Source organism: Balaenoptera acutorostrata, chromosome 13 (assembly GCF_949987535.1).
Source record: "Balaenoptera acutorostrata chromosome 13, mBalAcu1.1, whole genome shotgun sequence".
NCBI classification, from domain to species: Eukaryota; Metazoa; Chordata; class Mammalia; order Artiodactyla; family Balaenopteridae; genus Balaenoptera; species Balaenoptera acutorostrata.
The window spans coordinates 67,889,956-67,916,828 of NC_080076.1; the positions used below are offsets into that span (position 1 = coordinate 67,889,956).

Genomic DNA, 26,873 nt, shown 5'->3' on the forward strand with positions numbered 1-26,873 from the left:
ACGGCCAGTGACATGGTGCAGGCTGTGGCTTCCAGTGGCCAGAGGCCCAGAGCACCCTCAGGCCAGGGGTGCCATCCACCTGTTGGGGATCAGGGAGCAGAAGGAAGGGTCTGCAAACAGCAGCCTGGGGACAGGCCGCACTACCCTGCTCCCTCCTGGGGCGCAGGCTCAGACAGGTGGCTGTTGGCCCTGAATTCTGGGATGTGTCTGGATGAGGGGGTGGCGCCTGGAAGGAGGCCGTGGGACAGCCACGCTCCCTGTCTGCCCGACATATGGGAGGTGACAGGGGAGGCCACAGCAGATGGCAGAGGAGCCCGGGGGCTGCTGGGAGAGTCTCGTCTCAGGGCCTCTTTGGGTGACGTGCGCCCAGGGCCCCCTGCCCCCGTCTCCAGGAGCCCCGAAGGCTCAGAAGATGAGGGCCCTCTCTGAGCTGTTGCTGCTTCTGAAAGCTCCCCCCACCACACCCCACCTCTCGTCCCCACCCTGGGCCTCCTGGGTCCCCGAGTCCCCTCTGTAGTCCCCAGGCCAGGAACGCCTGTCACCCTGGCCTCTCCCAGGTTCTTACCTGTGTGAGAGTGTGAGTGGAGCAGGTCCCCTGCCCATCACCATGCTCCATTACCTACATCTCAGGTGACCTCAGGTGTCCAGCTTAGGCTGCCCGGGTCCCTCAGGAGAGCGCAGTCCCTCTGGGAGTGGCTCCCATCCCATCGTCAGGCCGAAGTGGGCATTGGGTGGATCCGAGGCCCCCCGTTCCCTCCAGAGGTCACAGCAGTGTCGGGGAAGGGGGAGGCTCCCGCTTGCCAGGAGGCCGAGACCCCCACCCTGCTCTGGGTCACTACAGAGACTGGTCCCGTGGCTGTGGGGCTGGGGAAGGACCGACTAAAATCACGGGGCTCAGGGAGCAGGGTGTGATGGGGAGCGACTGATTAGCTCATTAGCGCTGCTGTGGACCCTGAGGAGGACCAGGTGTGGGACCTGGAGTGGGATTCCCGCTGGGATCAGACTGCAAGCTGGCGTGGGAGGCGGAGACAGAGGAGGGACCAGGAATGCGGAGGAGAAGTGCTCAGCTGCATCCTGTCACCTGGGCTCTGTGCTCAGGCTCCTCTCCAGTCAGGGAGGGGACAGGAGGTCCTGATACCCAGCCCACAGGGTCACTGGGATGAAAGGGGCTTCTTCCCCCTCCACTGAGTGCTCAGTAAATGGGGGTTCTGGCTACTCCCCCAAGAGGCTGGATGGCCCTATTCCTGGGTGGCCCCTGCTATGGGCCAGAATTCCCACCTCCAGTGGGCTGGAGGCAGTGGTGGTGCCTGCATGCGACTCCTTCCCCAGGCCTGCACGGCTTTCCCTGGAATCTTCTGTGTCTGGCTCTCACCAAGCTCCTCCCAGGAACAGACCTTATGCTTGAGCCCCTACAGCCCTCACTGGCTGCTGCCTGACTTCAGGAGCCTCTGAGTGAGCAGTGGGCACATCCGCCTCTGGCCACCGAGGAGGGCCAAGCACAGGACTGTCCCCAGGAGGTTCAAGAAGAGGCATCTTGGTGAGAGTGAATGTGTCTGCTGGGAGACTCAGCGGGATTCCTGTCTCCCTACTACATCTAGGTGAGCACCTGCTGGGGGCCTTTTGTCTAGGAGATGCTGGGGAGATGAGGTCACAGGGTTGCTGCCCTGGCTCTTAGGGTCCCACAAGGTGGTGGAGGGGGGGCTGGGGGAGAAGCCCAAACATGGACACCACACCCAGAAGTAACAAGTGCTGCGGGAGCCATGCGGGCTCCAGGAAGTCCTCCCAGAGAAGGGGTGCCTGAGCTGCCGGGCACAGAAGAGGCCTGGCACCTGCAAAGACTAGTGATCACGGGTGAAGGCTGGAGCACAGGGGCCTGCAGGGTGGGCTGGGGCGGCCACTGAGGGGCCTCGAGTGCCGGGGTGAGAGAAGCGAAGGAGGGGAAGGGGCCCGGGATGGCTCTGACGCTCTCGCATGAGGCCCTGGGTCTCCGCCCCAGAAATTTAAGTGCTTGTAGAGGATGCCTCTGTGGACTCGTGGTATCAGTGGAACCACAGCAAAGTGGCTCTGCCACTTCAGAAGAAACACCGAACAGTTGGGCACACACAGGGCAACAGGAGGAGAGTTTCACGAAGGGCCATTTGGAGGGGTGGGTGCACATGAGACAGTGGTCCTGGCTCGGGGGCTAGTGACAGCAGGGTGCATTACCGCCCCCCCGGTCCTGGAGCCTAGAGGGGTGGGGGACGGAGCCGGGGGGGTGCCAGCCCACCTGACCAGAGTCTGCCATCCTGACGCTGTCTGTGGTGTGCCCCAAACCCGGTCCCGGTGCCCCCTGAGACAGCCTGCCCCTCAAAACTGGGTCTGGTGGGCCAGCCCACCGAAGGCCCAGCAAGGCCTCTGTGGGGAATCCCGAGTGTGCAAAGCTATAACTATGAGGATGGTCACTTCAGTTAAAAAAAAGCTAAAAGCTGGACACAAGCCAACTGTCCCACGGCCGGGCAGGGTGAATGGACTCTGGCCCATCTGCATGAAGGCAAACCTGCAGCTGCTAAAGGGACACGCAGGCTCGCTCTGGCAGTTCCTCGGAATGCGGCCTGCCCTGTGGGCGTGGGGAGAGGTCACTCTGGTTTAACAGCAAACAAGGCGCCGAGGTCGTGGCCGTGCTGTGTAGGAACAGGAGTCCTACCCGCTGCAGACGAGGCTTACGTCCGGGACCGCAGGGACTGTCACTGCATGCAGAGCTCTGTGCTGTCTCGTTTCACAATAAGCACATATGCCATTCCTTTAGGAGTGATTTATATAAAGAAGTATCTTCTATCTATAAAAAAGGAGAGCTAAAAGTGTGGTGAAGGGGGAATGAACAGAAGCTGCCGAGTCTCCCGGCAGCTAACCACCTGGCTGCCCGAGAAATGCTCACCATCTCCGAGAAACAGGCGGGAGCCAGACGTGCCACCTGCCTATGGCCATGGAGGGCAGGACTGGGGGGCACACACCCAGGGCTGGGGAGAGTGGGGTGGGTGGGGGCTCAGTAGCCCCTGAGGAGGAGCAACACGAGGGCATGGAGAGGGCTGGGTGCTCTGGGCGGGAGCTGGGGAGGGGAGGCCTGGGTGCTCCTGCCCGATCCGGGTTGCAGCAGACAGGGAGCCTTGACTTCAGTAAGTCCCGCTCGCCTGGACCACCGAGATGAGGAGGATTCCGAGGCAGACCCAGGAAAGTGGGGAATTGGCCCGAGGGGATCTTGACTGTGCCCAGGGCGAGCGCCGTGGGCCTGGGGGCACGTGTCTGTGCCTGTGGTGCTGAGCCTCCCGGGGCCGGGGGCTGTCGGGTGACTCTGTAAGTGCAACTGGCCTTCCAGATGACAGCCTCAGTGCCCCCGCCAGCTGGGCAGCCACTGGGGGCCTTCCCTGGCTCCCGACCCGCTAAAGAGAAGAGGCGGAGCCCTGGGGCTCAGCACGGTGGGTGTTCCATGTCACCCTCCAGGTCACTGGAGGCACTGCCCACACGCATGCAGGCAGTGGAGGCCTCTGACGCAGGCTCAGCTAACAGCAACCTGGGCTGGAGGGCCTCTTGCTGTCCTGGGTCTTGGGTGGGTGTCCCTCCATCCCTGTAATGAGGGGAGAAGTCACCTGGCATCAACCAGGCACCTGCAGCTGATGGGGGTGGGCGTCTGAGCTGGCAGGTGGGCAGGGAGGCTGCAGGCTGGAGGTCAGAGGGATGGGGGAAGGGGCAGCCAGGAGCCAAGAGCAGAGGGCGACAAGCCAAGGGAATGGTTGAGTCTTGGGCCGGAGGGTGGTGGACGCGTTTTTCAGGCCGCAAGCCTCTCCCCAGCCCGGCCCATCACCTGCACGTACGGATGATGTCCCCGTCGCCGACCTGCGGCCGGGCACTGCTCCTCCGCTCCAGGTCCTGCAGCACCGAGTGCTCAAAGGCCAGGGCGGCCACGCGGCTGAAAAACGCCTTCACGTTCTCCCCTGTGGGCACGGGACAGCCATGACTCCGGCCACCTCTGCCCCTGCCCATGGATGCAGTGGGGGGTGGGGGAGCCAGCAGTGCGGGAGCCAGGACAGTCCCCTGCTGTGCAGAGGATGGGCTCCCCACCCTGGCCACCTGCCCTGGCCACTCCTGAAAATCTCTGAGCCTTGGTTTCCCGGCATCTACTCTTCCAATCAATTGCTACTGAGCACCCGTGGGCCAGGCACCGAGCCATGTGGGCCTGCTTTCCTGTAACCTTTGAGCACCTCTCCAGTGGGCAGCCATGAGGATTAGAGCCACTGGCCCCCATGTGGGGCCTTTGTGCCTCCTCTGCCAGGAGGACAAGACCACCCATCTGGGCAAAGGGCCGGGCCCAGCCCCCGACACGCATGCTGCCCTTGTGCAGTTAACAACCTATACCACCGCACAGGGCAGTCCTTCTTGGCCCACAGGGAGCTCTCAGGGAACATGCTGTTACTCCAATAAGAGGGCGGGTTCTCACAGCCTCAGGGACACCGTCAGGAAGGAGCAGAGGGAACTGGACATGGGGGCTGCCACCTTTTTGTGTTGGGCTGGAGGTGGTACTTCCACTCGCACTCCTGCTGCCTCACCCAACCCCTGGGCAGGTGTCCACGGCGGCCCCTCGCCCAGGGTAAGGACTCCCAGGTGTAATTCCCGAGTCCCCACAGCCTTGGGGCCTACTGTGCCCCAGGCACTGAAAGTTATTTCATTTCATCCCCCCAACAACCTGTTTTCAAAATTTGTTCCTTGCTTCTCTGCATTTTCTCATTTTTCCTCAGTGAATCATATGGCTTTTATCATTTAAAACACGTTTTTCCATTAAAAATAAAACGAGATTGACAGCAACACCCCACTTCCCAGATGAGGAGGATGAGGCTCAGAGGCGTTGGGGGCTGGGGTAAGCAGTGCCCATGGGCGAGGGCAGCTCAGGGCCCGGAGACCCAGCGAGGCTGGGGCAGACTGGGTGGGGTTTGGGGGAGGGCTGGGGGGCCGTGAGGGATGTTTGAGTGCCTTCTATGATGACACCTGGGGAAGGGAGGGACAGCCAGTCACTGGCCCCTCCCACCTGTACCAGGTCAGGGGCAGGAGGATGGTGTGGTTACAGGTGAGGATGCGTTCCAACCCCAGCCCCACCACTGCCTCCCTGAGACTCTGGACGTGACCTCACAGGGACGGGATGGATGTGCCCCACAGCGGCCGCGGGGGTCTCACTAGAGAACACAGGTGTGCCACTCCTCCCATCCAGGGCAGGGCCCCCCACCCCCAATCACCATGGCGGCAGCCCTGCGCCCACTCACCGGTCTTGGCTGACACGGACCAGTACTCGGCCTGCATCTCGTTGGCCAGGCGCACGGCCTCCGCCTCCGCCTGCTTGCACGCGGCCCCTGACTGAGAGAAGCGGCCCTGCTGACCCAGCTCCCTGGGCCTCCGCACCTGCCCAGAGGTGAGCCCGGCGGTCCCAGGCGAGTCTGAGCGCCAGCATGCCTCCCTGATGGGACGAGCCCCGAGCACCGGGAACCGAGTGCCCCTGCTTTCAGACTCCCGCCTGCAAGTTCCCACCTAGGCACATCCGAGTCACCCTCTGTTCCGTAAGCCCAGGCTGAAGGGGCCGCGTTTCCCGAGGCCGCCCCTGGCCCTGACCCGCTCCGCTCACCAGAAGGTCCTTCTTGGTCCCCACGAGGAACAGGAAGCAGGCGCCTGGTTCATTCTCCCTCAGCGCGTCCTCCAGCCACTGCCTGGAACATGGGGGACAGGCAGAGACGGCACCCCCCCCCAGGGGCCGAGGAAGCCGGGATGGGGTGCAGCCCGGGTCCTCCCAGGGCCGGGGGTTGCATGGAGGGGAGCTTGACCCGAGCTGGCCTCGGGGGCCTCGGGTGGGTGGGGACGCAGGAGCGCTGTAGGGGGAGATGAAGGCCCCATCCTGGCCACGGCTCTACCCTCGCCCTGGGTGAGTCCTGCACTGTCACCAACTGGAGTGACCACCCTGGCCTCCCTCACAGGGCTGGAGATGCGGCTGTGAACCCCCAAACAAAAGCAAGGTGAAGGGGCTCTGGTCCGTCAGCTGATGAACCCTGGCTCTTTTTTTTTTAATTAAAAAAAGTTTTTTTTTTTTTTGGCCGTGCTGTGCGGCTTTCGGGATCTTAGTTCCCTGACCAGGGATCGAACCTGCACCATGGCGTTGAAAGCATGGAGTCCTAACCATTAGGCCACCAGGGAATTCCCAACCCCCCGCTCTTGCCCAGATCTCTGCCTGAGGCAGCAAGTGCCCAGTTGTGTCCCCAGAGACAGGGCCCAGGCGAGGTGAATATGCCAGGCCCCTCACCACAAATTAGTATGGCTTTCAAGATGACAACAGCAGAGCACTGAAGCCAGCGTGCACCATTCTGCGCTGGCCACAGGCCCAGCTGGCCCTGCCTTCTGCTGTAGCTGCAGACCTTGAAGGATAAAAAGGCAGCCAACAGTCATCGGCCCGTGGGTGGCAGGTGCTGACCAGCGAGCTTGGTCACCTGTACCCACTGTCAGGGGCCCAGCTCATGGCCCAGGTTTAGGGAGCCCTCCAGGCAGCTTTCTGGGCCCAAGGGTCCCACGGGGGCTGCAGAGCCCCAGACTTGCCTGGTGTGCTCCAGGGTCTGCATGTCAGTGAGGTCAAAGGCCGTGATGATCACTGCATGGGGTGGAGGGGGGAGCCAGGAGCCGGTCAGTGACGGGGGAGGCAAACATGGCGTGACAAGGGGGCTCCCGCGGAACTGATGGGGATGACGGAGGCTGGGAGGGAGACACCCATGGCCGCCCTGGGGACCCAGCCCCCCACTCTGATCCACACCCAGCGGCCCAGCCACGGGGGCTCCAGGGAGGCAAGGTGAGCCCCTGTGTTCAAATCTCCCCTCTGCCTCTTACGGCTGAGGGAGTGTGGGTGAGGCCTTGACGCTGAGAGCCTCAGCCTTCATCTGTGACATGGTGAGGACCACAGCTACCTCTAGCTCTCAGGGTAGCTCTGAAGACTAAGCTGGAGCAGCTGTTTTAAAGCTCTTGGCCCAGGGCCTGATGTGGGGCAGACTTTCCCCACTGGCAGCTATGGTCGTGTGGGCGATTAGCAACGACCAGCTTCAGGGGAACAATTTCTGAGGAGCAGGGTGGGCAGGAAATTGGGAGATGCAGCCCCCTCCCCCCAGCTCCTCTCATCACTGCCCTGTCTGGTCCCCTGTGCCCTGGGTGGCCCCATGTGGAGAGCATTCCAGAGGGCCTGCTCTCTTCTGGCCCCAGGGGTGTGAGCAGGGCTGGACGTGGGCCTCCCTCTGCACCTTGGCTGAAGGCTGCAGGAGGCCTACCCACGTGCCCTGCCCTGGCAGAGGGGCTGAGAAGTGAAGGAGGAAGCTGATGGTGGTGGTGACCGTGGCCGGGCTGCTGTCTGCAGGGCTGTGCCAGGTGCCTCACGCCTTATTCCCAGGGGGTGTCATCCCCCCGAGAAGAGAGGCCACAGCAGACGTGGCAGAGCTGTTATTCCAATCCACAGCCGAGGTGCTCGTGGTTTCCTGTTTTTGCTTTTTTCAAACCTTAGTGAAAATGTGACTTTTAACACCAGTGTTGAGTGGACCTAACTGCACCTCATCATCTGAGTCCGGTTTGGATGCCTCGGACCGCTTGCTCTTACCTCTCACTGAAACCCTTTCTCTCTTCTTCCTGGTCAGAGGAGGGGGCTTATGCTGCCACTGCCTGCCGACCGGGAGGCCTGCCCAGGGCTGGGGCGCCCTCAACAAGGATGTGGTGGGCGAGGAGCCCCGCTGGCCCCCACCTGGGGGCCCACCCCCACTCCTCCCCTCCAGCCAAGCCCCGCGCCCCTGCTCCTGAGTTGACTCTGCTCTTCTTTCTGGGGTCTCTGCACAAGCACTCCCCGCTCTGAGCATCTTTCTGAGCTGAAACTGGGGCTGAGACTTTCAGGTAGCACCCACCACCATGGATCCTTAAAGCGCGTGGCTGCCGAGGCTGGCCTGGGCCTGGCTGGAAGACAAGGACCGGCCCCGTGTTTCCTCAGTGGCTCTCAGAGGACAGATTTGGTGCCTGCACGGAAGACCTGGGCTTCTCGCTGTGCGCCCGGCAGGGAATTCACGGGGAGCCCCTGCTGCACGTGGTTGAGGCCCCACTGTTGCCGTCACCCGGCTGCTCACCCTGGGCACCCCGGTAGTAGGCAGACGCGATGCACTTGAACTTCTCCTGTCCTGCTGTGTCCCAGCTGTGCCGTGACCGAGAGGGAGGGGGAGAGAGAGAGAGGGAGAGAGAGAGAAAAAGGGAAAGGGAGAGGTGGCAGGTTAAGTCATTGATCACAGTGGCCGCAGCCAGCAGGCTTGTGGGGCCCTAGGCCGGAGACCCACGCGCCCGCACCAGCTGCATGGGTGTCACGAAGTGCCTGCTGCCAGCCAGCCAGCCCCACCCCCAACTCCTTATGATTCCTTCCTTGGGCGCCCATGGGGAACCCCCTCTCTGGATGCACTGTGCTCATAGGGGAGGGGCACGGCCTTAGCAGTTCCACTGCCCAGATGAATGGAGCTGTAGCTCAGTCCCTTCCGACGGTGCCATAAAAAAGAGAATGTGCTCCCTGATGTGGCTGCTCTCAAGACGTGAAAGTCCACCTGTAGAGGCGACCCCGGGAATGGGACTGGGGCTCTGCCACTTGCTCATGTGTGGCTGGGGCGTGGCTCCACCTTCCCCATGGCAGTGGAGGGGACGCTCAGCTCCCTGGGTGGGGTGCGTTGTCTAACAAGGACATGGTTTGCTTCTCTGATCAGTTAGCTCTGGCTCTCTGGAGGAGCTGAGCCCTGGCTCCATGGGAAAAAAAATGCAACAATTGATTAATGATGTCTGCCATGGGCACAGTAAAGATAGAGGAAGTTACCTGCTGAGATCTACTTGCCCTGGTTTAGAACAAGGCTGGAGGTCAAAATGCAGGGCTGAGTCTGAAAATCCACCCTTTTTAAAAATCAGCACATCAAACTTTAAGTTTTCTCAGTAAACTAACAAGTAGACAAGCCATGAACAAGACACCAATAATCTGAAATTTTTCCAAGTGATCCAGCATGATGCAGAACTGTTTGGCTCTTTCATTAATTCATTCACACTTCCACTTCTGAAGAATACTCTGGGTGGGAGCTGGGAGGGTGGCCTGGCGGTGGGGCCATTTGGTTGGCTGGCAATGGCCTCAGTGTAGGACAAGGAGAGGCCGAGCCGGGAGAGCCCCCTGCTTCCTCCTGGGCCCTCTAATTAGACACAGCTGCCCCCAGCAGCTTGTGCTGCTTCACTCTCCTGCCTCCTCATCCCCTCGGTCCTGCAGCCCTGCGTCTTCACAGCCTCTTCTGCTCTGGTCTGACCCTGTACACCCCCTTGGGCGAGATTTGGTGGTACCATCTGCTCCAGGACTGCACTGGGGCTGGTCTCAGAGGAGCGGGCACTGTCTCGAAACATTAGGAGCTGAAGTCCACAAGGGGGCGAGCTCCACCGCGATCACCGCGATCACCGCGATCACCGCGATCCCAGGCCCAGCCCGGGGCATGGAGGCCCGAGGAGTGAATCCAGGGAGCAGGGGTGAGCACCAGGGACAGCGCAGGAGGAGGGGGCCAGACGGAGGCCCAGGGAATGCCAGCAGCGGCAGCCACGCAGGAGAGGGCCGGGCTGGAGACCAACAGGTGCCGGAGGAGAGTGGCTCTGGTGGGAAAGCATGAGGCTGGGGGGAGACCCTGGGCTATTCTGAGGGAAACTAGAGGGGAGGGGCCGAAGCCGGGGGTGGGGGGTGTGTGTGTCCCTGAGAGGCCAAGGCGTGGGGTCTGGCAGGGAGGAGACAGACACAGACAGAGGGAGAGAGACGGGGGAGCGTCAGGCCCCAGTAAGGCCTGTGGACCGTGTGGCCTCCGCTAGAGCCCAGCACGCAGGGAACGGTTTTGGCCCCGTTTTCCAGGTGGGAACAGAGGCTGGAGGGCTGAAGTGACTTGCCGGAGGCCGTGCTGCTGGCCTGGCAAGTAGGATCACAGAGGGCCCGCGGGGAGCACCAGGGGGGGCTGGGGGCGGGGGCGAGCACATCAGGCTGTAGGGACTGGGGCAGCAGAGAGCCCAGCTTCACAAAACTGCCCGGGGCTTCCTGCCCGCTCGCCGAGGCCTTCCCCGGGGTCTCCCCGGCGTCTCCGCGAAGCCCTCCACAACCATATGATGGGAAACGCGCGAGGCACGGTGACTTACATCTGGAGGCTGAAGGGGATCCCGGCGACCTCAAAGCGCTCCATCTCAAAGTCCACCCCGATGGTGGCCTTGTAGTCACGGTCGAAAACATTCTTGCAGAACCTGTGGGGGCCGAGGAAGCCATCAGAGGCCGCGTGTGGAGGTTTCACTCCTGACAGTGAAAGTCCGCCCTCAGGGAAGACCAGGTGGTGACGGCTATGGAGACGGGCCACAGAGACAGGCCATGGGCGACGGAGCTGCCAGCGGGAACTCCGTGGGGAGAGAGGCTGCGGCAGCAGGAGACCAACAAGTGGATCAAGGCAGTGAAAAGTATCGCGTCTGCTGGCAGGGAGGGCAGGGAGGGGAGCCTGTGGCCCCGGGGATGGTGTGGCCAACGCCAGGCTCCTAGGACACCGCACTCCCCGCGGACCCACCATCTCCCGGATTTCTTGCACCCCCTCCCAGCAGCCACATGGTCTCCACTACGACATGTGACGGAGCCTCCCGGGCCGGTGGCGCACCTGTGGATGAGGCTGGTCTTGCCCACGTAGAGGTCGCCGACCACAACCACCTTGGAGAGTTTGAGCCTGTGAGGAGTACAGCGCGGTGCTCTCAGGCGCGGTCACGAGAGCATCTTCACACACACGGGCCCCTCCTTCCCTGCGTTCCCCACTCGTGATGGGGACAGGTCACCTGTGACACACTCTGGGATGTTTGTCCCCCTCGCTGGCCCTCAGAGGGGAGGGCAGGAGGACCTGCATTTGTTCTGGGGACTCTGTACCCCTGACCCCACTGGGTCCACGTCCCTGCCGTGAGAATCACAAATGGGCACCGTGGGAGGCTGAGTCTTGGGCTGAGGGAGCAGCGGGAAGAGCCCCAGGTGGGGCTGTGTCCAAGTTGGGCCACCTGCTCCACAACTAGCTGCTGCCTGGGAGCAGAGTAGACACTGCCCCTCCCTCGAAGACGTGGCCAGGTGAGCTGCACCAAGTCACCAGGTGACACAGAGGTGCCCTCTTGCTGTCTGCAGGTGGAGGAGGCTGGTGGTTTGGGCGTGACCTGCAGTCCCAGGAATGCTGATGTGCAAGTGCAGGACGCACACAGAGGGAGGGGTGGCTGCTCTAGGTGAGCAGGGTCCCCCCTCCCCAGGGAGCCTGAGAACCTTAGAGCCATGGCCCAGGCGTGCAGACCTGAGTCCACGACATGCCCCCAGCCTGCCTGGCCCTGGAACGCCCTCCAGGGTGATGGTGGTGTCCTGGCAGGCACACAGCCCCAGGCCCTGTACCCCTGCCTGCGTCCCCTACCTCGGCGCTGCATCTGCACTGCTAGTTCTGTGTGTGTGTGTGTGTGTGTGTGTGTGTGAGTCTGGTGTTTTGTTTTGTTTTGTTTTTGGCCACACCCGCGAGGCTTGCGGGATCTTAGTTCCCTGACCAGGGATCGAACCCAGGCCCCGGCAGTGAAAGCACCGAGTCCTAACCACTGGACAGCCAGGGAATTCCCTGCGCTGCTAGTTCTGGAGCAGGTGGCCCTGACTCTGCTTCTCAGGAGGAGTAAAGGTGCTGCCGCAGGGCCACTGGGTTCCCCTGTGCCCCAGTTTCCTGGCCTCCCAGCACTGAGTGTGGGGAAGGGTTGGGAGCTCCTTGGTGGGAAGCCCCTGGTGTGGAACCAGCACTTCCCCCGCAGCTGCCGCCATGCTCAGCCCGTGACCATGGCCACCTCGGCCATCCTGGCCTCACTGTCCCCATGTGACTTTTGAGCTCAGCCTTCTCCCTGAGCAGACCATGAGCCCCTCAGGATGCAGGGCGGAAGCAGGACCCCGCACCTGTTTGCTAAGAAGGTGTGACCATGGCAGGACACCTGTGCCGCAGTGCCAGGCGCCCTGAGGCAGGGACGGGGTGCATACGTGCCTCTCCTTCCTGCGTGTGGCCTGGCGAGGAACCCAGCGCGGAGTTCAGGAGCACGGTGCGGGGGGGCACCCGCTCCGCCTGGGCGAGGGGGCAGGTGTGGTGGGGACTCAGAGGAGACCCCGGGGACCCAACACTGAGTCTGAGGCCTGAAGGGCAGGAAATGCTTCTGGAGGGAACAGCCATGCTCAGACCTCAGTGTCGGCCTCACCGAGGGGGGAGCTGTTCCTGCAGCAGGTGTGGCAGGTAAAGCCGGATAAATGGCTGATGCTCCTCAGGCCTGTACGGGGTGGCGGCGCCCGCGTGGTCTGTGTACGAGGCTCACATGTGCATCCACACACTCACACGTGCGCTCGGTCCTCCCCACCCTCCCCTGGCCAAGCCGGCACTCACCCGACGGTCCCCGTATTCCTGTGCTGGCAGGCGGCGCTGACCTGCCCGTGGAAGTGCTCCCGGAGTTGCAGGCAGGCGGCGGGCGTGTACCACTGGAAACAAGACAGACAGACAAAGAGACAGACAGGTGGGCACATCACCCTGCAAAGCTCGCCAAGCGGGCAGCAGGTGTGACTTACTTCCCAGAGCTCCCTCCTTCCTGAGCCTCTGTCACATCCGTCCTCTACCTTGTCAGCGACTCCTAAGACTCCAGGGTCTTGTGAGCCCCGAGGAGGAGCAGTGGGACCAGGACACACCAGGGAGCCCAGGCGGGCATCCAGAGAGCTGTGTCCCGCTGGGGACAGCTGTGCCCTTGCTGTGGGTGTATCAACCCTCTGCCCGCTCTGGGCCTCTTCCAGTGAGAGGAGGGGTGGGCTGTAAGGGCCCTTTTAGCGCCAAGATCCTCCTACACCTTCTATGGATCTCTGATGCCATTTTTGTTTTAAAAATATGTATATCTGTGCATGGAAAATGTCCTGGAAGGCACTTTCACCTTCCACATTTTTCAGAAGGCAGAACTGGGTAGTGGTCTAAGAGCAGGGCCCCTGTGTCCACCCTCAGCTGCTGTGTGACCCTGGGTAGTTGCCTCATGTCTCTGAATTTCAATTTCTGCATCTGGAAAACCTCAGGGACTTGGGGGCATAAAACGAGGTTATATTTGTGAAGCCACCAGCACAGAGCTGGTCTGGCACATACATACTAAGTGCTCAGCAAAGACGCCATGACACTTATCGAATGCAGGTTTGTTCTATAATTAGAAAAAATGATATTAAACAAATGAAAGGTGACCATTACGTTTTGCGGTCAGATTGGCCAAGGCGAAGTGTGGGGCATGGCCAGGATGTGGGAGCAGGCCATGCTGGAGACGGCTGCTGTGCTCTGCTGTGCTCCCTGGGCCACCCCTCTGTCCTTCAGGGCCCCTGTGGCTCTGCCCTGGTCCACCTGCCCTCTCGGCTCTGTGTGACCAAGGCAGCAGGGACGGTGAAGGAGCTCGGCCAAGGGTGAGGGTGGGACCTCACAGAGCCCATGTCCTCATCTGTAAGGTGGGGACACCCCTCACGGCATCTCTTGGTCTGCTCACTGGAGGAGCAAGTGGGCAGTGCAAACGAGCACTCAGCCCAGGGCCCCCGGCCACGCGAAGATGTGTGGCCACCTCTCGGGAAAGCTGGCTGCTTTTCCATCCACTTCCGTGTCAGTGTCAAGCTGGGAGCTGGCCAAGACACGGCGGTCAGTAGAGGGGTCCCAGCACTTGGGACAGATTGGAGAAGTGTGCTAGGGAAGGCTGGCAGGAAGTGCACAGAGGGAAACCAAGGCACATGGGGTGAAGGAAGGACTGGCCCCACCTGACCACGAATTGCTTGGGTCTGAAGTGCTGTGGCCCTGGAGTGTGGGATGAACTTGGCCACAGGCAGTTGGGGGAGAATCTCACCTTCTGTGGAAGCAGGGATGCCCTAGCCTGCCTCCCAAGGTGGGGAAACGTCAGAGCTCTGGAGTCGGCCACGGTCGGGTCAAGTCTGTGCTCCCCCACACTCAGCTGTGTGACCTCAGGCAGTCCTCCCTACCTCTCTGAGCCTCATCCCACTTTGTAATTGGGGTCCTTCATCCCATGAGACCTGGACTGTTTTGTGCCGATCACGCTTCCCTTCCTTTGGCTTTTTAACCCCAGTCCCCATCATCCCCAGTCACCACTGTCAAGTTCAGAAGAGAAGCAGCTGCCTGGGCCTCTGATGAGATGGAAAGTCCTGGGGGCACTGTCCACGGGTCTAAGGCACCGAGGCTTTCTCTGTGCATGTTGGAGACAGAACTCGGGGTGGGGGGGAAGGCAGGAGAGGGGGAAGAGGAATGACTGCAGACCCCAAATACCCAGAGCCTACCCTCCTTCCCCCACCGGCCTGGGCACAGATTTCAAGACTCAAAAGAGAGGATTTCTGCCCCCACACACAGCACCAACCACTGATGGCAGGATCTTAAGCATCCTTCCAGATACCCTGCACGTAGAAGCAAACACGTGCATTTCTTTTCTCCTGCTCCTTTTCTCACACATGGTGCTCAACAACTTACTTTGGCTCTCATTGTGCATCAGCCCCTGAGAGGGGCTCATGCCTCCCAGAGTCTGTGTCAAGAAACAGCATTTTGCTATCTAAGTGGCCCCCTCTCGACGACATTATGTTGTGTCTGACCTTCTACTTTACAAATTGCTGCAGTGCCTGGCCCTGAGCGGCTGGAGCAGAGGGTAGGCAGGAGCATCTGCAGTGCTGGGAGACATTATCCCGCTGCCCCCTTGGGAGGCTGTGCGGATTTGCATCCCCTGCTGTGATTAATAATGGATTTTAATACAGATGGAAGAGAGCTGTGAGTTTCCAGCAAGGACAGAAAGCAGAATGGTAAGGGGTGAGAACTTTGGATTTGGTGTCAGGAAACTGGAGTGCTGTTTGATAATGTCATAATGAAAATGAGAAAAACAGTGACCACACTTGGGCAAGGGAGCGCCCTTTTACCATGAGCCAGACACCCAATGTGAGAGGAATTATTCTTCTGTACCAGCGGCTCTGAGAGGTTGAGTAACTTGCCCGCGGTCACACAGCTTAATGACATGCAGAATTCACACTCAGGACAGTCTGACTGCAAAGTCTGTGCCCTTAACATCCATGCCACACTGCCTCCTGGTGTCACCTTTCACTTGCTGGCCCACCTTGGGCAAGTCAACGCCAAGCTTCTCAAGAAGTCTGCTTGCTGAGTCCCTGGGGTCTGTCAGTGAGGGACTGACCTCCCCGATTCACCTGCTTTGTTTCCAGTGGTGAGTGAGGTGGGGAAAGCCGGATGAGGGCATGGTGTCCGGAGAGCAGTGCACATATCAAGGGCTGGCCTAACGCCTCCCTACCTTAGGGAAGCTGGTGATGACGCGGTCCTGGCTCACAGTGGGCCCCAAAGGCATCACAGAGGACCTCATCCTTCCAGGGAGTCCTGTGGCCCCAACAGGGGGAAGAGAGTTAGGGAGCTGCGCAAATCCCTGGGGACTCCCCCAAAGTTGATGCCTAACGTTGCAGTAGCTTTGAAAACAGGTCCAACCCTCCTTCTCTGTCAGGAATGTCAGGATGCCAGGGGTCATCTCTCCAATCTGCAGGCAGTGTGTGTTGGGGCACGGGGGCGGGTACCAGGCCTGCCACCCGGCCTGGGAGTCGAGGAGACCTGAGTCTCCTGCCCGATGTCCACCAGGAGTGGCCCCTCCCTGAGCTCAGCTCTGGGCTGAGTGAGGGAGCACAGTCGCCAGGCTGTGCACACAGCCCGGGCAGAGGAAGTAGAGGGGGGAGGGGTCCCCTGCTCCTGCCCCTTAAGGGATGAAGACTCTGGGTATGCAGGGCCCTCAGGGTTCAGCCCACAGGCCTTTCCCAGAACCACCCCAGCCGGCACCGGGCCCCTCCCGCCTATTCCACAGCCCCGGCTCCTTCTCCCTCCCGCCCCCTCCCCACTGGGTGGCCTTGACCGAGAGAGGCCTGTGGTCCTCCGCATCGGACCGTCTCTCCCCAGACCAGCACTGGGGGCCCGGGGTGTGCGGTCAGGAAACGAGGAGGCCCGGGGCCCAGGCCGCTTTCAGGTTATGCAGTGGGAGGTGGGCGGGGGATCACGCGGGCGGGAGAGGGTGAGTCCGAAGGGGCGGCTGACTCACCTGCGGCGGCTGCAGAAGCTCCTGACGCTGCCTAGTCCGGAGGGGCCAGTGGCCGCGATCACCATGGCAACGAGCACCACGCGGGACAGGCTGGCGTCTGACGAATCCGGGACGTCGGGGATGGGGCTCACAGCCAAAAGTGTTCCGCCAGCGCCTTGCGCCGCGATCACCATAGCAACCAGAGCCTCGCGGGAGACTCCGGGACGCGGCCCGAGCGCCGGTGATCACCATGGCAACAAGGGCGGGGCCTGGTGGGCGGGGCCAGGGCGGCCAGGGGCGGGGCCTGGGCCCCAGGGGCGGGCCTGGGCGGGGCTGACCGTGGAGAGACTTGCGCACCTGGCCTCCCTGATGTCACCATGGCTGGGGAGGGGTGGTGGTTCAAACGTGGAGGGAATTATGTGAAGTGTTTAAGTACTTATTTTCATAATATAGCAAATGTGATCTTCTTCTTGTTATGTAAATATTTCGTGTTTTTCTTGTTATCTGGTAGGGAGGGATCTCCAAGATCCCTTGACTTCTTTCCGTCACATCCCGTGTCTGATCTATCAGTAAATCCTGTAGGTTCTACCCTGAAAATTTGTCCAGTATCTTCTCTCTCCCTCCTACTTCCTCTGATCTCACCATGGTCCCAACCATCATCATCTTCTCTCCCCTTAACTGGTCTCCCTGCTTCCACCCTTGCTTCTATCCTATTCCCAGTTCAGCAGCCCCCAGGGATCCCTTGTTAAAACACAGATCAGATCATGTCAGTCCTCAGCTCCAAACCCTCCAGTGCCTCCTCACCGCTCTTAGATGAATAAAGTCTTTACAATAGCCCAAGAGGCCCCATGTGATTTGCCCCATTTATTCTCTTAGCGCATCTCCTACTGCTTCCCACTCCCCCCCTCCCCCCCCCCCCCACATGCTCCACTGGCCTCCTTGCTGTTCCTCCAACACGCCAGGCACCGGGGTGCTTGCATCAGCTGTCTCCTAGGCCTGGAAGGCTCTGTCCCCAGATAGCCACATTGCTCAGATGTCACCTCTAGATGAGGCATCCTATTTACAACTGCTGCATCCTTCCAACCCCTTATTCTGCTCTATTTCTCCCAGGGACTTAGTATTTTCTAACACATTATATAACTTGCTGTTTATGTTGATTGTCTGTCTTCCTCCACTGAGCGCAATGAGAGCAGGGGTTCTTGTGTATAGTCCACTCGATTTATTGCATCAGCCAAACAGTGCCTGCACATAAGCAGGCATGGAGTGAATGTTAAATGAGTGAACAAATATTGCATTTACAAAAAGAAGGTGAACACTGTTTGAAGTATGCTACCATTACATTAAAAGGTAAATGAATTGTATTTACTCTTATAAATTTAGTTTATCAGTGGAAAGATTCCAGTGGTTGCCATAGATAAGGACGATCTGTTGGCTGGGGACCAAGGAGGGAGGGAGACAATATACTTTCATACTTTTTGGATTTTCTTCTATGTGCATATATCACCTATTCGGTAAATAATTCAAATGAAAATAAACATTTTGGAACAGAGAAAATACAATAATATCCCCCGTGGCCCTTCTGGGTTAGCCCTGATGTATTTCGGTGTGCTTCGTACCTTTCCCACAGACACCTCCTCCTCTCTGCAATCATGGCATAAGAAAAGGCTCTTGCTGTAGCATTGGCATTTGATCGCCCTGCAGTGACAAGGAATGGACACGCCTTCCATTTCCTGACCTTCATCTGCATAGTTCTGAACCTAATGATGCCTGAATATCATATGCCTTGGCTTCTAGAGCTCATGCTACAACATTAATTTCCATAATTAATGGCTGTTTAAAGGCTGACCTGAGTCACTGAGTTTCTGTGAGCTAGTTTCTGTTTGCAGAGAGAGGCACGTGGGGCTAGATGGCTTCCAGAGGCATTTGTGAGACGGTAACCACAGAAATGAGATGGTAGCTTTGGAGAGGAGGACCGTGTATGGGACAAGGGAAGGGGATGCAGACACCGATAATGTTCTAATGGTGAATTCACAGGTGCTTATTATATTTTTATGTCTCACAAATTAACATATATGCTACATAGAATGTTATGTGTGTGTTTGCAAAAATAATAAAAAGGAGATTGAAAAACAGAAAATTGAAGGACGATTTTACAGAAAGACTCTCTGTAACCAAATCCTGAGAGATCTGGGATTCCCAGCTTTGAGAATCTACTTGATTCAGCTCCCTGATTTCACAGGCAAGGAAAAGAAGGCTCACACATTCCAAAGGATTTGCTTCGTGAGTTAGAACTAGATTTGGAACCCAGATTTCCTAAATTCCAGCCCAATGCTCTCCACACCACCTTCGTAAAAGCTAGGATGCTCTAGGTTAGACAGACCCTTCACGACTTGGTCCTTTGAAGGACAGCAGTAGGGGCAGACATCCACATCACAAAATGGGGTCCATGGCACACAGATCGAAGTCAGTTACCTTCGTTTCAGAGTTAAATGTGCTGGAGGCCGAAGCTTGGTGTCTTTGTTAGTGAGTTTCACTGCTAAGGGCTGAGGCGTCAGGGTGAGCTTCCCTGAGTTGCTCAACTTCCTCCTCAGTTTACTCTGGTATAAAATGGGCCTGACTATGTACTTCAAGGGTTTGTTGTGAGGATCACACAAGATGGTGAAAGTGCTTTGATTATGAAGCTTGACTCAAATCCATTAACCATTCACTCCTTCTACACTTACTGAAAGGCCTCCTGGTATATTCCTGGCACTGGGGAGGCAAGGAACCTGGACCGAAGTGGCCTCCACCCTCAGGGAAGTCTGTTGGGGGAAACAGACAAGCAAGTAGAGAATAAGAAGAGGGAAGTGTGCCAGTGGGGTAATTAAGCTATAGGATCACTCGCTAATTTGGAGTTGGGGAGAAGGTCGGCTTCCTGGTGGAAGAGTACACCAAGTTGTGTCCTGAAGAACAAAGAAGTGGATAGTGTTACAAGCAGCCCAGCTGCAGGAAAGAGTTAGCCATTTGGGGGATTAAGAAATAATCCAGCATGTGTGGAGGAGGCCATCACCCAGGGCCTTGAGCAGTAGGCTAGGAGTCTGGGCTCTGTCCTGAGACCAGTGGGGAGCCCTGGGAGGGTTTGGTGTATGTGGTGGCTGGCTCTGGCTTACTTTCAAGAACAACTGCTCTGGTCAGCAGTGCATTGAGTCCACTGCAGGGGCCGACCTGTGTCGTCACCAGCCAGTCAGCCTGCCGAGGAAGGAGCCTGGACCAGGGCTAAGCAGTCCTGGGATCAGGCCTGAGTGATTCAGCAGAAGCTACTGAACCTCTTTGAGGTTCCTGTCCGTAAAATGGAGAATGTTATCACCTCACAGGTTTACTCTGAGAATTAACAGCGTGCCAAGTGCCCAGTACAGAGAAAGGCGCACACAGACACTTCCCTTCTGCACTACGAACAAAGCTGAGCCGCCTTTGTTCCCCACAGTAACCCTGTAAAATATCACCATCCCCACTTTACTGCCGGCCCTGGCCTGGGGATGTTCGCACCTGCGCGGTGGGCGCCGAGTGTGCAAGAGCTGCGTGGCGGACGCCGCTCCGGGTCGCCTGGCAACCGGGTCGCCTGGCAACGGGCGTGCGCTACAGAACCTTGCGCGCTGAAGCAGGTGAGTCTGTGGCGGCCGACAGGGCCCAGGGGACAGGGGTCCCCAGACCCACCCAGTCATGATCAACAGGCCCCGCGCCCTCCCACCCCAAGGCAGCCCATACCCCTTAGATGAGGGTAGGCCCCTGTCCCTGGCGCCCACCGTTTCCTGAGAGGGGAGCCCCGATCCCAAATGGCCGGGCCCCCTCTCCTGTTCCAGCCCGGCCCCCTCTCCTCCTTCCCCAGTCACCAGTTGCCCGGAATCAGAGTCCGGTTCACCTCTCTTAGTGGAGTCGATTCCCACAGGCTGGGGCTTGTCACTGCCACTAAACGCGGTCACAACCACCATCAGCTTAATAATAACTCAGCCAAAGTATCTGGAGCCCTGGTGAGCCAGGCTCAAGAGTCTCAGCGAATATGGCAGCTTGGCGGGGGTCGGGGGTTGGGGTGGGGGTGGGTGCTATTATCATCTCCCTTTTGAGCTGCAGAAAGACACAGAGGAAATAACTTGTTAAGGGCCACCCACTGGCTTGGATCTGGAGCCCATTCTTAACTACTAAGCCACACTGCCTACAGTTGCTCAAAGTGTGTGTGTAATAAAAATAAATCACACTTTAACCTTATTTCCTTCTCTATGGATGTGCCGGAAGCATCCAACTGTGGGTCCCTGATGGGTGAATGTGCTAGACCCAGATTTGAACATTGGTTCCTATCCTAGTTTGTGACCTCCACAGCTCATTGTCCCTAAACCTCAGTTTCCTCCTTCATAAAATGTGGGTTATAGAAGTCCCCTCCTCCTGGGGTAGCTGAGTTGGATATTAGGTATTGCTGGCACAAGATAAGCACTGAATGGAGCTGATACAGTGTTTGCTTATTTGGCTTAGTTTGTGTTTTCAATGCCTTTGTCCCAAGGCCCAGCCTATAAAGTATCGGGAGAACTCTGAAGTTTGCAGTTAGGGCTGCCACTTCACTGTGAAGTTTGGGCTTCACTGTGACCTTGAACAAATCCCTTCATTGCTCTCACTCTCAGTTTGCTCATCTGTAAAATGGAAGTAAAAATACCAAATCACAGTAGCAATGATGACAACTTTTGGGTTCTTTTAACCAGTGGTTTCTGCAGAGCTTCACTTTGAAAGCTACAGAGTCGCCCTGTGCAGGAGTGGGAGGCGTGGGAAGATGGCCCACGCCCAGATCTCCAAGTACCTGCCCCCTGACATCAACCCCACCCAGGCTGCCATTGCCTACGGCTGCCGGGCGCTGCCCAAGCTGAACGAGGAGCTGCAGTCGGAGGACCTGTTGACAAGGCAGAAAGCCCTCATGGCCCTGTGTGATCTCATGCACGACCCTGAGCACGTCTACATGGCCATCCGTATAGGTGAGCGTGGCACAGCCCAAGTGACCACGACTGGGGTCTGGATGGACAGACACAGAGCAGCTTGAGGTGGCCCCTTCACAGCATCCCTCCCAGCTGGTCAGTCCATCTTCAACTGGACACCACCAGTGGTCAGCCCCCTCTGCTATGACTCAACCCGGTGGCCACACATCCACCAAATAGGCCTTTATCTGTCTCATCCGCAAGGCTGTCACAGAAGATAGGCACTGGCCCTACTGAAACCACACATACACGGGGACCTGTGTCCATTGTGTCCCACTCTCTTAATTACCCACATAAGAGTTGAGTTGATTTTAGTGGCACGGTCACACCTGTCCCAGATCAGGCCCACGATGAGTGAACTGCCGCCTCTCCCACCAGCCTTATCTGAAGGGCTAGTTTAATCCCAGAGATGGTGGCAGCGGTGCCAGTCTGGCCTCCTATGCCGGGTGGAGCTTCAATAATAAAGGTTGCTATTTAACGAGCCCGACTCTGGGCCAGCACTGCCATACGTGCAGTGCCCGTGTTATCTTAGTCCTCGTAGCACTGGCCCTGGGAGGGAAGGAACCTCCTCAACCCACAGAGGAGAAAATGGAGGCTCAGAGAGAAGCAGTGTGAGGCTAGGGTTGCCCCATAAGTAAATAAGGCAAGATATTCAGGTGCTCAGTCTGGCTTCCTGAGGTGTAACCCTTTCAAGGGCACACGACTAGTGGGTGACAAGGTTGGAATTTGACTTCCAGTCTCTCCAAATGCAAAGGGCATTTTCTGAACCCCGTGGAGGACTGGGAAGAGGTGTGCAGAGATTCACGAGGGGGGTTGGATGACAGGGTCCTGGGGGATGAGCCTTTCTAGCACCCAGAGCCCCCTCCAGTGGCTCTGAAACACTCCATCACCCACACGATACCCTCACACCCCCAAACAGTAGAGCCCTGGTGCTCTCGTTCTGGACATCGGCTCACTTGTCGACTTCTAGGTTAGCTGGTTTCTGAGCTTGGTGAATGTTCAGAGGTTTTTCTGCCCGTAGGCTGCCTGGAGAGCCTGAAAGCTTTGCTGAAGGACACCAACGACCTGGTGCGCATCAAGACCACTGAGGTGCTCTATGTCATGGCCACCCACAACGTGGGCAGGTGGGCAGCTGCGTCTGGGTATCAATGTCACGCTTTGGAGCCGCACCCCTCCCCTGGGTGGCACGCCCTTGAACGACCTTGAATGAGCTGCTCGCGGGGCAGGGAGTTAAATGAGTTCATGCACGTGAAGTGTCAGCCCCATGGTGGCTTGGGTGGCCCCGGGCACTCTCTCTCTGGTTCCCTCTCCCCACCGATGGGCGGTCTTTGGGAACTCACACACCCGCTTGCTCAGGGCCACCACCAGATGGCCGCCTCAGCCCCTCGGTCCCCTTGACCCCCCAGCTCCCCGTCTCTTCTCTGGGTTCTGATGTCAGGTCCCTGGGAGGCGGGTGGCCAGCCCAATCCCTGCGCCGTCCTGGCCCAACAGGTCGCTATGAACTGGATGCGTGTGGGGAGGTGGTGACACAGTGAGCGCCCCAGTTCACAGGTGTTGCACCAAACAGGGCAGACTGGTGCCCGGGAGGACGGGGGAGTGGGCTCGAACCTGGCATCTGCAGGGCCGCCCTTTCCTGCTCTGACCTGGCAAGGCTCTTGGTCGAGTCTCACTGTTCTCATCTAAGACAGATCCGGCAAAGTGCTTTCTCTCATTCTTCCTGTTCCTTTTTCCTCTTTCCGGACCCGATTTGGACATTAGGAGTAACCCCAGGGAGGGTGACGGAGGCTGAGAGGAGGGATGCTTGAAGTTTGGGGATTACAGGAAACTACGAGCCCAGTGACGGTGACCGTAGGTCTGTTTATCCTCATAGGAGGTGTGGGGAGCGGTTCCTGGCTGTAGCCACTTTAGCAGGGGGGACTCGGTGCAGAAACCGTCACCGACTGAGGACCTGATGTGACTGGCACACTGGTCTCCAATGTCCCTCCCAGCACCACCGCAAGGGGCGGGGAGGAGCCCGGAGCAGGCAGCTGGTGTGCCCAGGGTCCAGGATTCCAAGACCCAGCTCACTCCAGCACACCACACTGGACAAAGGGCAGAAGTGACCGGGGCTGACTTCTGAAGTCTGCCGGGCTCAATGGTCATCTCACCCCTCAAGCCCTGAGTAACTGCCCATGTTGAAACCTCCTGCCTTCCTGGACCCACACAAGGAGTGACGGGAAGCGGATGAGCGTGGAAGCCAGGGGCCTGGCCTCTTGTCACCTTGGGGAGTTACAGCTTACAGAGCTGACTTACCAGCAGGGTGACTCGGAGTGGGCGCCTGGGCGCGGAGTGAAGAGGCCCAGACACCTCACACCGGGGGTCAGGGAAGGCCCCTGCAATTTGGGGGTCCCACTGTGATTTCCTTCTCCCAGAATGACTCATACAGACCTCACGGCAGAGCACAGTCAGGCACTTCCTCTGTGCTGGGCACTGGGCCAGGCCCCGCTCTGAGTTCTTATTTAGTTCTGACCCCAGCCTCGAGAGATGCAGCCTTGAAGCCCTTACCAGACGTGACTGGGCCCAGCAGTTAGTTGGTTAATCAGAAGGAATGGTTAAAAAGCCAGGATTGGAAGAAATTGTATCTTCCCTTCAAACAGTTCATCTTAACCCCAAACCCCTAAGCGATTAGGCAGCCACCAATCCCTGTGTGCCTCTCTCTTCTTGGCTGTGGGATGAAGAGCCACTCCACTGGATGGAGCTTCCCATCATCTTTTTTGCTTAAACCAGCACCTGTAACATCATGGAGCTTTGATTCTTTAAAGTAGAGCAAGCACTCAGACACTAATGAAGTAATCTGCATGCAAAACCCTTCTAGAATCTTTACAATCATCTCACTATTTTTTTAAATAAATTTATTTATTTATTTTTGGCTGCATTGGGTCTTTGTTGCTGCTCATGGGCTTTCTCTAGTTGTGGCGAGTGGGGGCTACTCTTCGTTGCAGTGCGCAGGCTTCTCGTTGTGGTGGCTTCTCTTGTTGCGGAGCACGGGCTCTAGGTGTGCGGGCTTCAGTAGTTGTGGCACGTGGGCTTCAGTAGTTGTGGCTCGCGGGCTCTAGAGCACAGGCTCAGTAGTTGTGGTGCACAGGCTTAGTTGCTCCACAGCATGTGGGATCTTCCCGGACCAGGGCTTGAACCCATGTCCCCTGCATTGGCAGGTGGATTCTTAACCACTGTGCCACCAGGGAAGCCCTATTTATTTATTTTATTTTTTTAGACACTGACTTTGGAGTCTTCCCAAAGCATTCACCTTTGTTTTCATAAGGAAATCAAAACAAAAACAAAACCCACCAATTCTTCTCCCATTGAATTGGCTTACCTGATATTCAATGAATCTATATCATTATAACAAGAAGCAAAACAGGCCTACGTGGGTTTGGAGGCACGTGGCTGCCCTGGACAGTCTGCAGGTGTGTGCCCGGCAGGTGGAGAAAGGCGGTCAGCTCAGCCCGGCTGCTCAGGGGAGGTCGGTTATGCGCTTCTGTTGCCTGGAGTCGTCCTGCACCACTCAGGCCGCACTGCTCTCACCCGACGTGAGGGCCACCCCCAGCCTGTGCCTTCTCTCCGGAGGCCGCAGGAATGCGGTCCCATCCAGCTGGCACGGGCTTAGGTTCCAGGGGGACGGGAGGGCAGGCAACCGCCTCTAGGTTCTTATTGGATCCTCTCCTGGCACTTTCATTGTGTCTAAATCCCACTTCTCTTCCCCAGAGATGGCTTTTTAGAGCATGACGTCATCCACGCCCTGTCCTTCCTGCTGAGTGACCCCCAATCAGCCTGCCGGGAGAACCTGCACCTGGCCTTCAAGCACCTGGCGCAGCTGCCTGCAGGTAGGCTCACCGTGGGCGCTTGGGTGGCCCTTGGCCTCCTCTCCCAGTCAAGCGCCTGCCGTGCCGATCACAGTTTAGAGCATATTTTTTAAAAAGCTATGCTTTTATTAAGGTACCCTATACATGTTAAAAAGGCACACGTCATATGTGAACGCTTGATTAACTTGTACTAAGTGAACCTGCCACTTCCGGGCACTGCTACCCAGATCAAGAAATGTGCGGAGTATGGCCAGCACCTGCCCCTCCCAGTCACCACCCCTCACCCAAATGTAAACAGGCTGATTTGTCTTCAGTTTATAAGACCATGGGTTAGTTTGTGCCTCTTTAAACTTTACATAAGTGGAAACATACAGTCTGTAATATTTTGTTTCTAGCTTCTTTGTGTCTGTTGTGCGTTGTGTATTACTGATTTTTGCCGATTTGCTCTGGAGTGTGGTATGCACACTATATGAGGGCGCTACGGTTTGTTTATCCCGTCTGTTGCTGATGGCCATTTGAACTGTTTCTAGTGTGTGGCAGCTGAGAACACAGTGGTCGCTAACATTCTTACAAATGTCTTTCGATGGATGGACATGTATATGCATTTCTTTTGAGATATGCCTTGGAGAGAATTGCTGGGCACAGGGCAACTTTATGTCCAGCTTTAGAAGGTACTACAAATGGCTTCCTAAAAGAGTTTCGCCAATTTACGCTCCCACCAGTAGTGTATGACGGTCCCAGGCGTTCTGTATCTGCACCCACACTTGATCTTTTGGCTATGATGGTGGGTGTGTGCTTGCGTCTCACTTTGGTTTTCATTTGTATTTCCCTGGTGACAAGAGCCCCGTAAATGTCCTCTTGTGAGAAGCACCAGAGCACGTTTTTAAGGGTGCAAGACCCCACCCCCTGGCTCACCGTCCCCTTCAGCTGACTGCTCCTGCTAATTTGATGCTGAGTCCAGGGTAATGGCCACCCGCTGACTGACCGCAGCTGGAGGGTTGAGATTCCTGTCAGGTTGACACCCATCCTGTCACAAGACACAATGAGCATTTTTAAATGAGGGACTCATTCCAAGAGGCAGGATATCAGGCCTTAAAGGGGGTGCCTTAAGGCCGACACGGGCCTTAAGATGTCCTGGGCCAGGAGTCGGACAGACCAGGTCCCTCTGCCGTCCCCTCATTCCCCGTGAGCCCCTAGACAGACTGCTTCCCCATCTGGGACGTTGAGGCTGATGGGACAACCCCCCCTCCGAGGCCTGAAGTGCGGACCAGGGGGGAACACTCCCCGAATCAGGGCCCAGAGAGAAATGACTAAGGGGACAGGTGCAGAGAGGCAGGTTGAGCAAAGCCCTGGGAGCTGGGGTTGCTGACCGGCCGGGACCATGCCCTCCTCTAGCTGGGCTGGGCTGGGTGTGCCAGGCCGGACAGCAGAACCCCGGGTGGTCTTTTTAAAAGACCACCCTATCGCTGGCCCTATCCCATGTCACCTGGTGGGCCCTGCCCACATCTTACTTGAACGCACCTTGGCTGGTTCTCCTGGGCGACCATGGTTGAGGGCCCCTGGGATATCGGGGCGTCTCCATAAAGGACCAGTTCTGGGGCTGAGCTCCACGGATGCCTCTCTGCTCAGCACTCAGGAACATTCCTTCTCGGGGTGTGGAGAGAGGGGACTTGCCGTTTCTCACTCAAGGCTCTTAAAATTATTGTGACCTGTGTAAGCGTTCAGGGGAAGAGAGAGATGATGATAACGAACATCAGGAACCATCACCAGATTTGCTAAATCGTAACATTCAACCATATTTCATATTTGCTTGAGATTTTTGCTTAAAAAAAATACAGCCCCCTGTGAACCTCCCCCCACCCAG

General features: G+C 57.8%; 2 protein-coding genes across 3 annotated transcripts in view; one reads left to right on the forward strand and one right to left on the reverse strand.

Annotated features, from left to right (window-relative positions):
- Positions 1-512: 512 nt before the first annotated feature.
- Positions 513-16,341, reverse strand: RAB36 (RAB36, member RAS oncogene family). 2 transcript variants are annotated; one of them, XM_057527409.1, is made up of 11 exons: positions 16,195-16,341; positions 15,409-15,491; positions 12,489-12,580; positions 10,716-10,781; positions 10,216-10,317; positions 8,157-8,221; positions 6,600-6,655; positions 5,645-5,722; positions 5,289-5,379; positions 3,849-3,968; positions 513-3,601 (listed from the first exon to the last, which is right to left on the reverse strand). In XM_057527409.1, the coding sequence occupies exons 2-11, from the start codon at positions 15,475-15,477 to the stop codon at positions 3,537-3,539; spliced, it is 804 nt and encodes a 267-aa protein (XP_057383392.1). In that variant the 5' UTR covers positions 15,478-15,491; positions 16,195-16,341; the 3' UTR covers positions 513-3,536. The 2 variants fall into 2 exon arrangements, with proteins under 2 accessions (XP_057383392.1, XP_057383391.1); XM_057527408.1 differs by having other exon boundaries at positions 3,839-3,968.
- Positions 16,342-19,734: 3,393 nt separating this feature from the next.
- RSPH14 (radial spoke head 14 homolog) overlaps positions 19,735-26,873 on the forward strand; it is a 61,941-nt gene continuing 54,802 nt past the window's right edge. Inside the window, exons 1-4 of the mRNA XM_007196336.2 lie at positions 19,735-19,814; positions 20,901-21,167; positions 22,189-22,291; positions 24,912-25,030. Coding sequence (XP_007196398.2) covers positions 20,969-21,167; positions 22,189-22,291; positions 24,912-25,030 — 421 coding nt within the window. The 5' untranslated portion in view covers positions 19,735-19,814; positions 20,901-20,968. The remainder of the gene's footprint in view (positions 19,815-20,900; positions 21,168-22,188; positions 22,292-24,911; positions 25,031-26,873) is intronic.

What these genes read in the sequence shown, in the direction of transcription:
- RAB36 (XM_057527408.1), bottom strand. Translation starts at nt 15,477, where the DNA reads ATGAGGTCCTCTGTGATGCCTTTGGGGCCCACTGTGAGCCAGGACCGC. An exon ending in AAGACCAGCCTCATCCACAG is followed by an intron (nt 10,318 to 10,715) that starts GTGCGCCACCGG and finishes CGGCCCCCACAG; the next exon opens with GTTCTGCAAGAATGTTTTCG. An exon ending in CCCTGGAGCACACCAGGCAA is followed by an intron (nt 5,723 to 6,599) that starts GTCTGGGGCTCT and finishes TGTTCCAGGCAG; the next exon opens with TGGCTGGAGGACGCGCTGAG.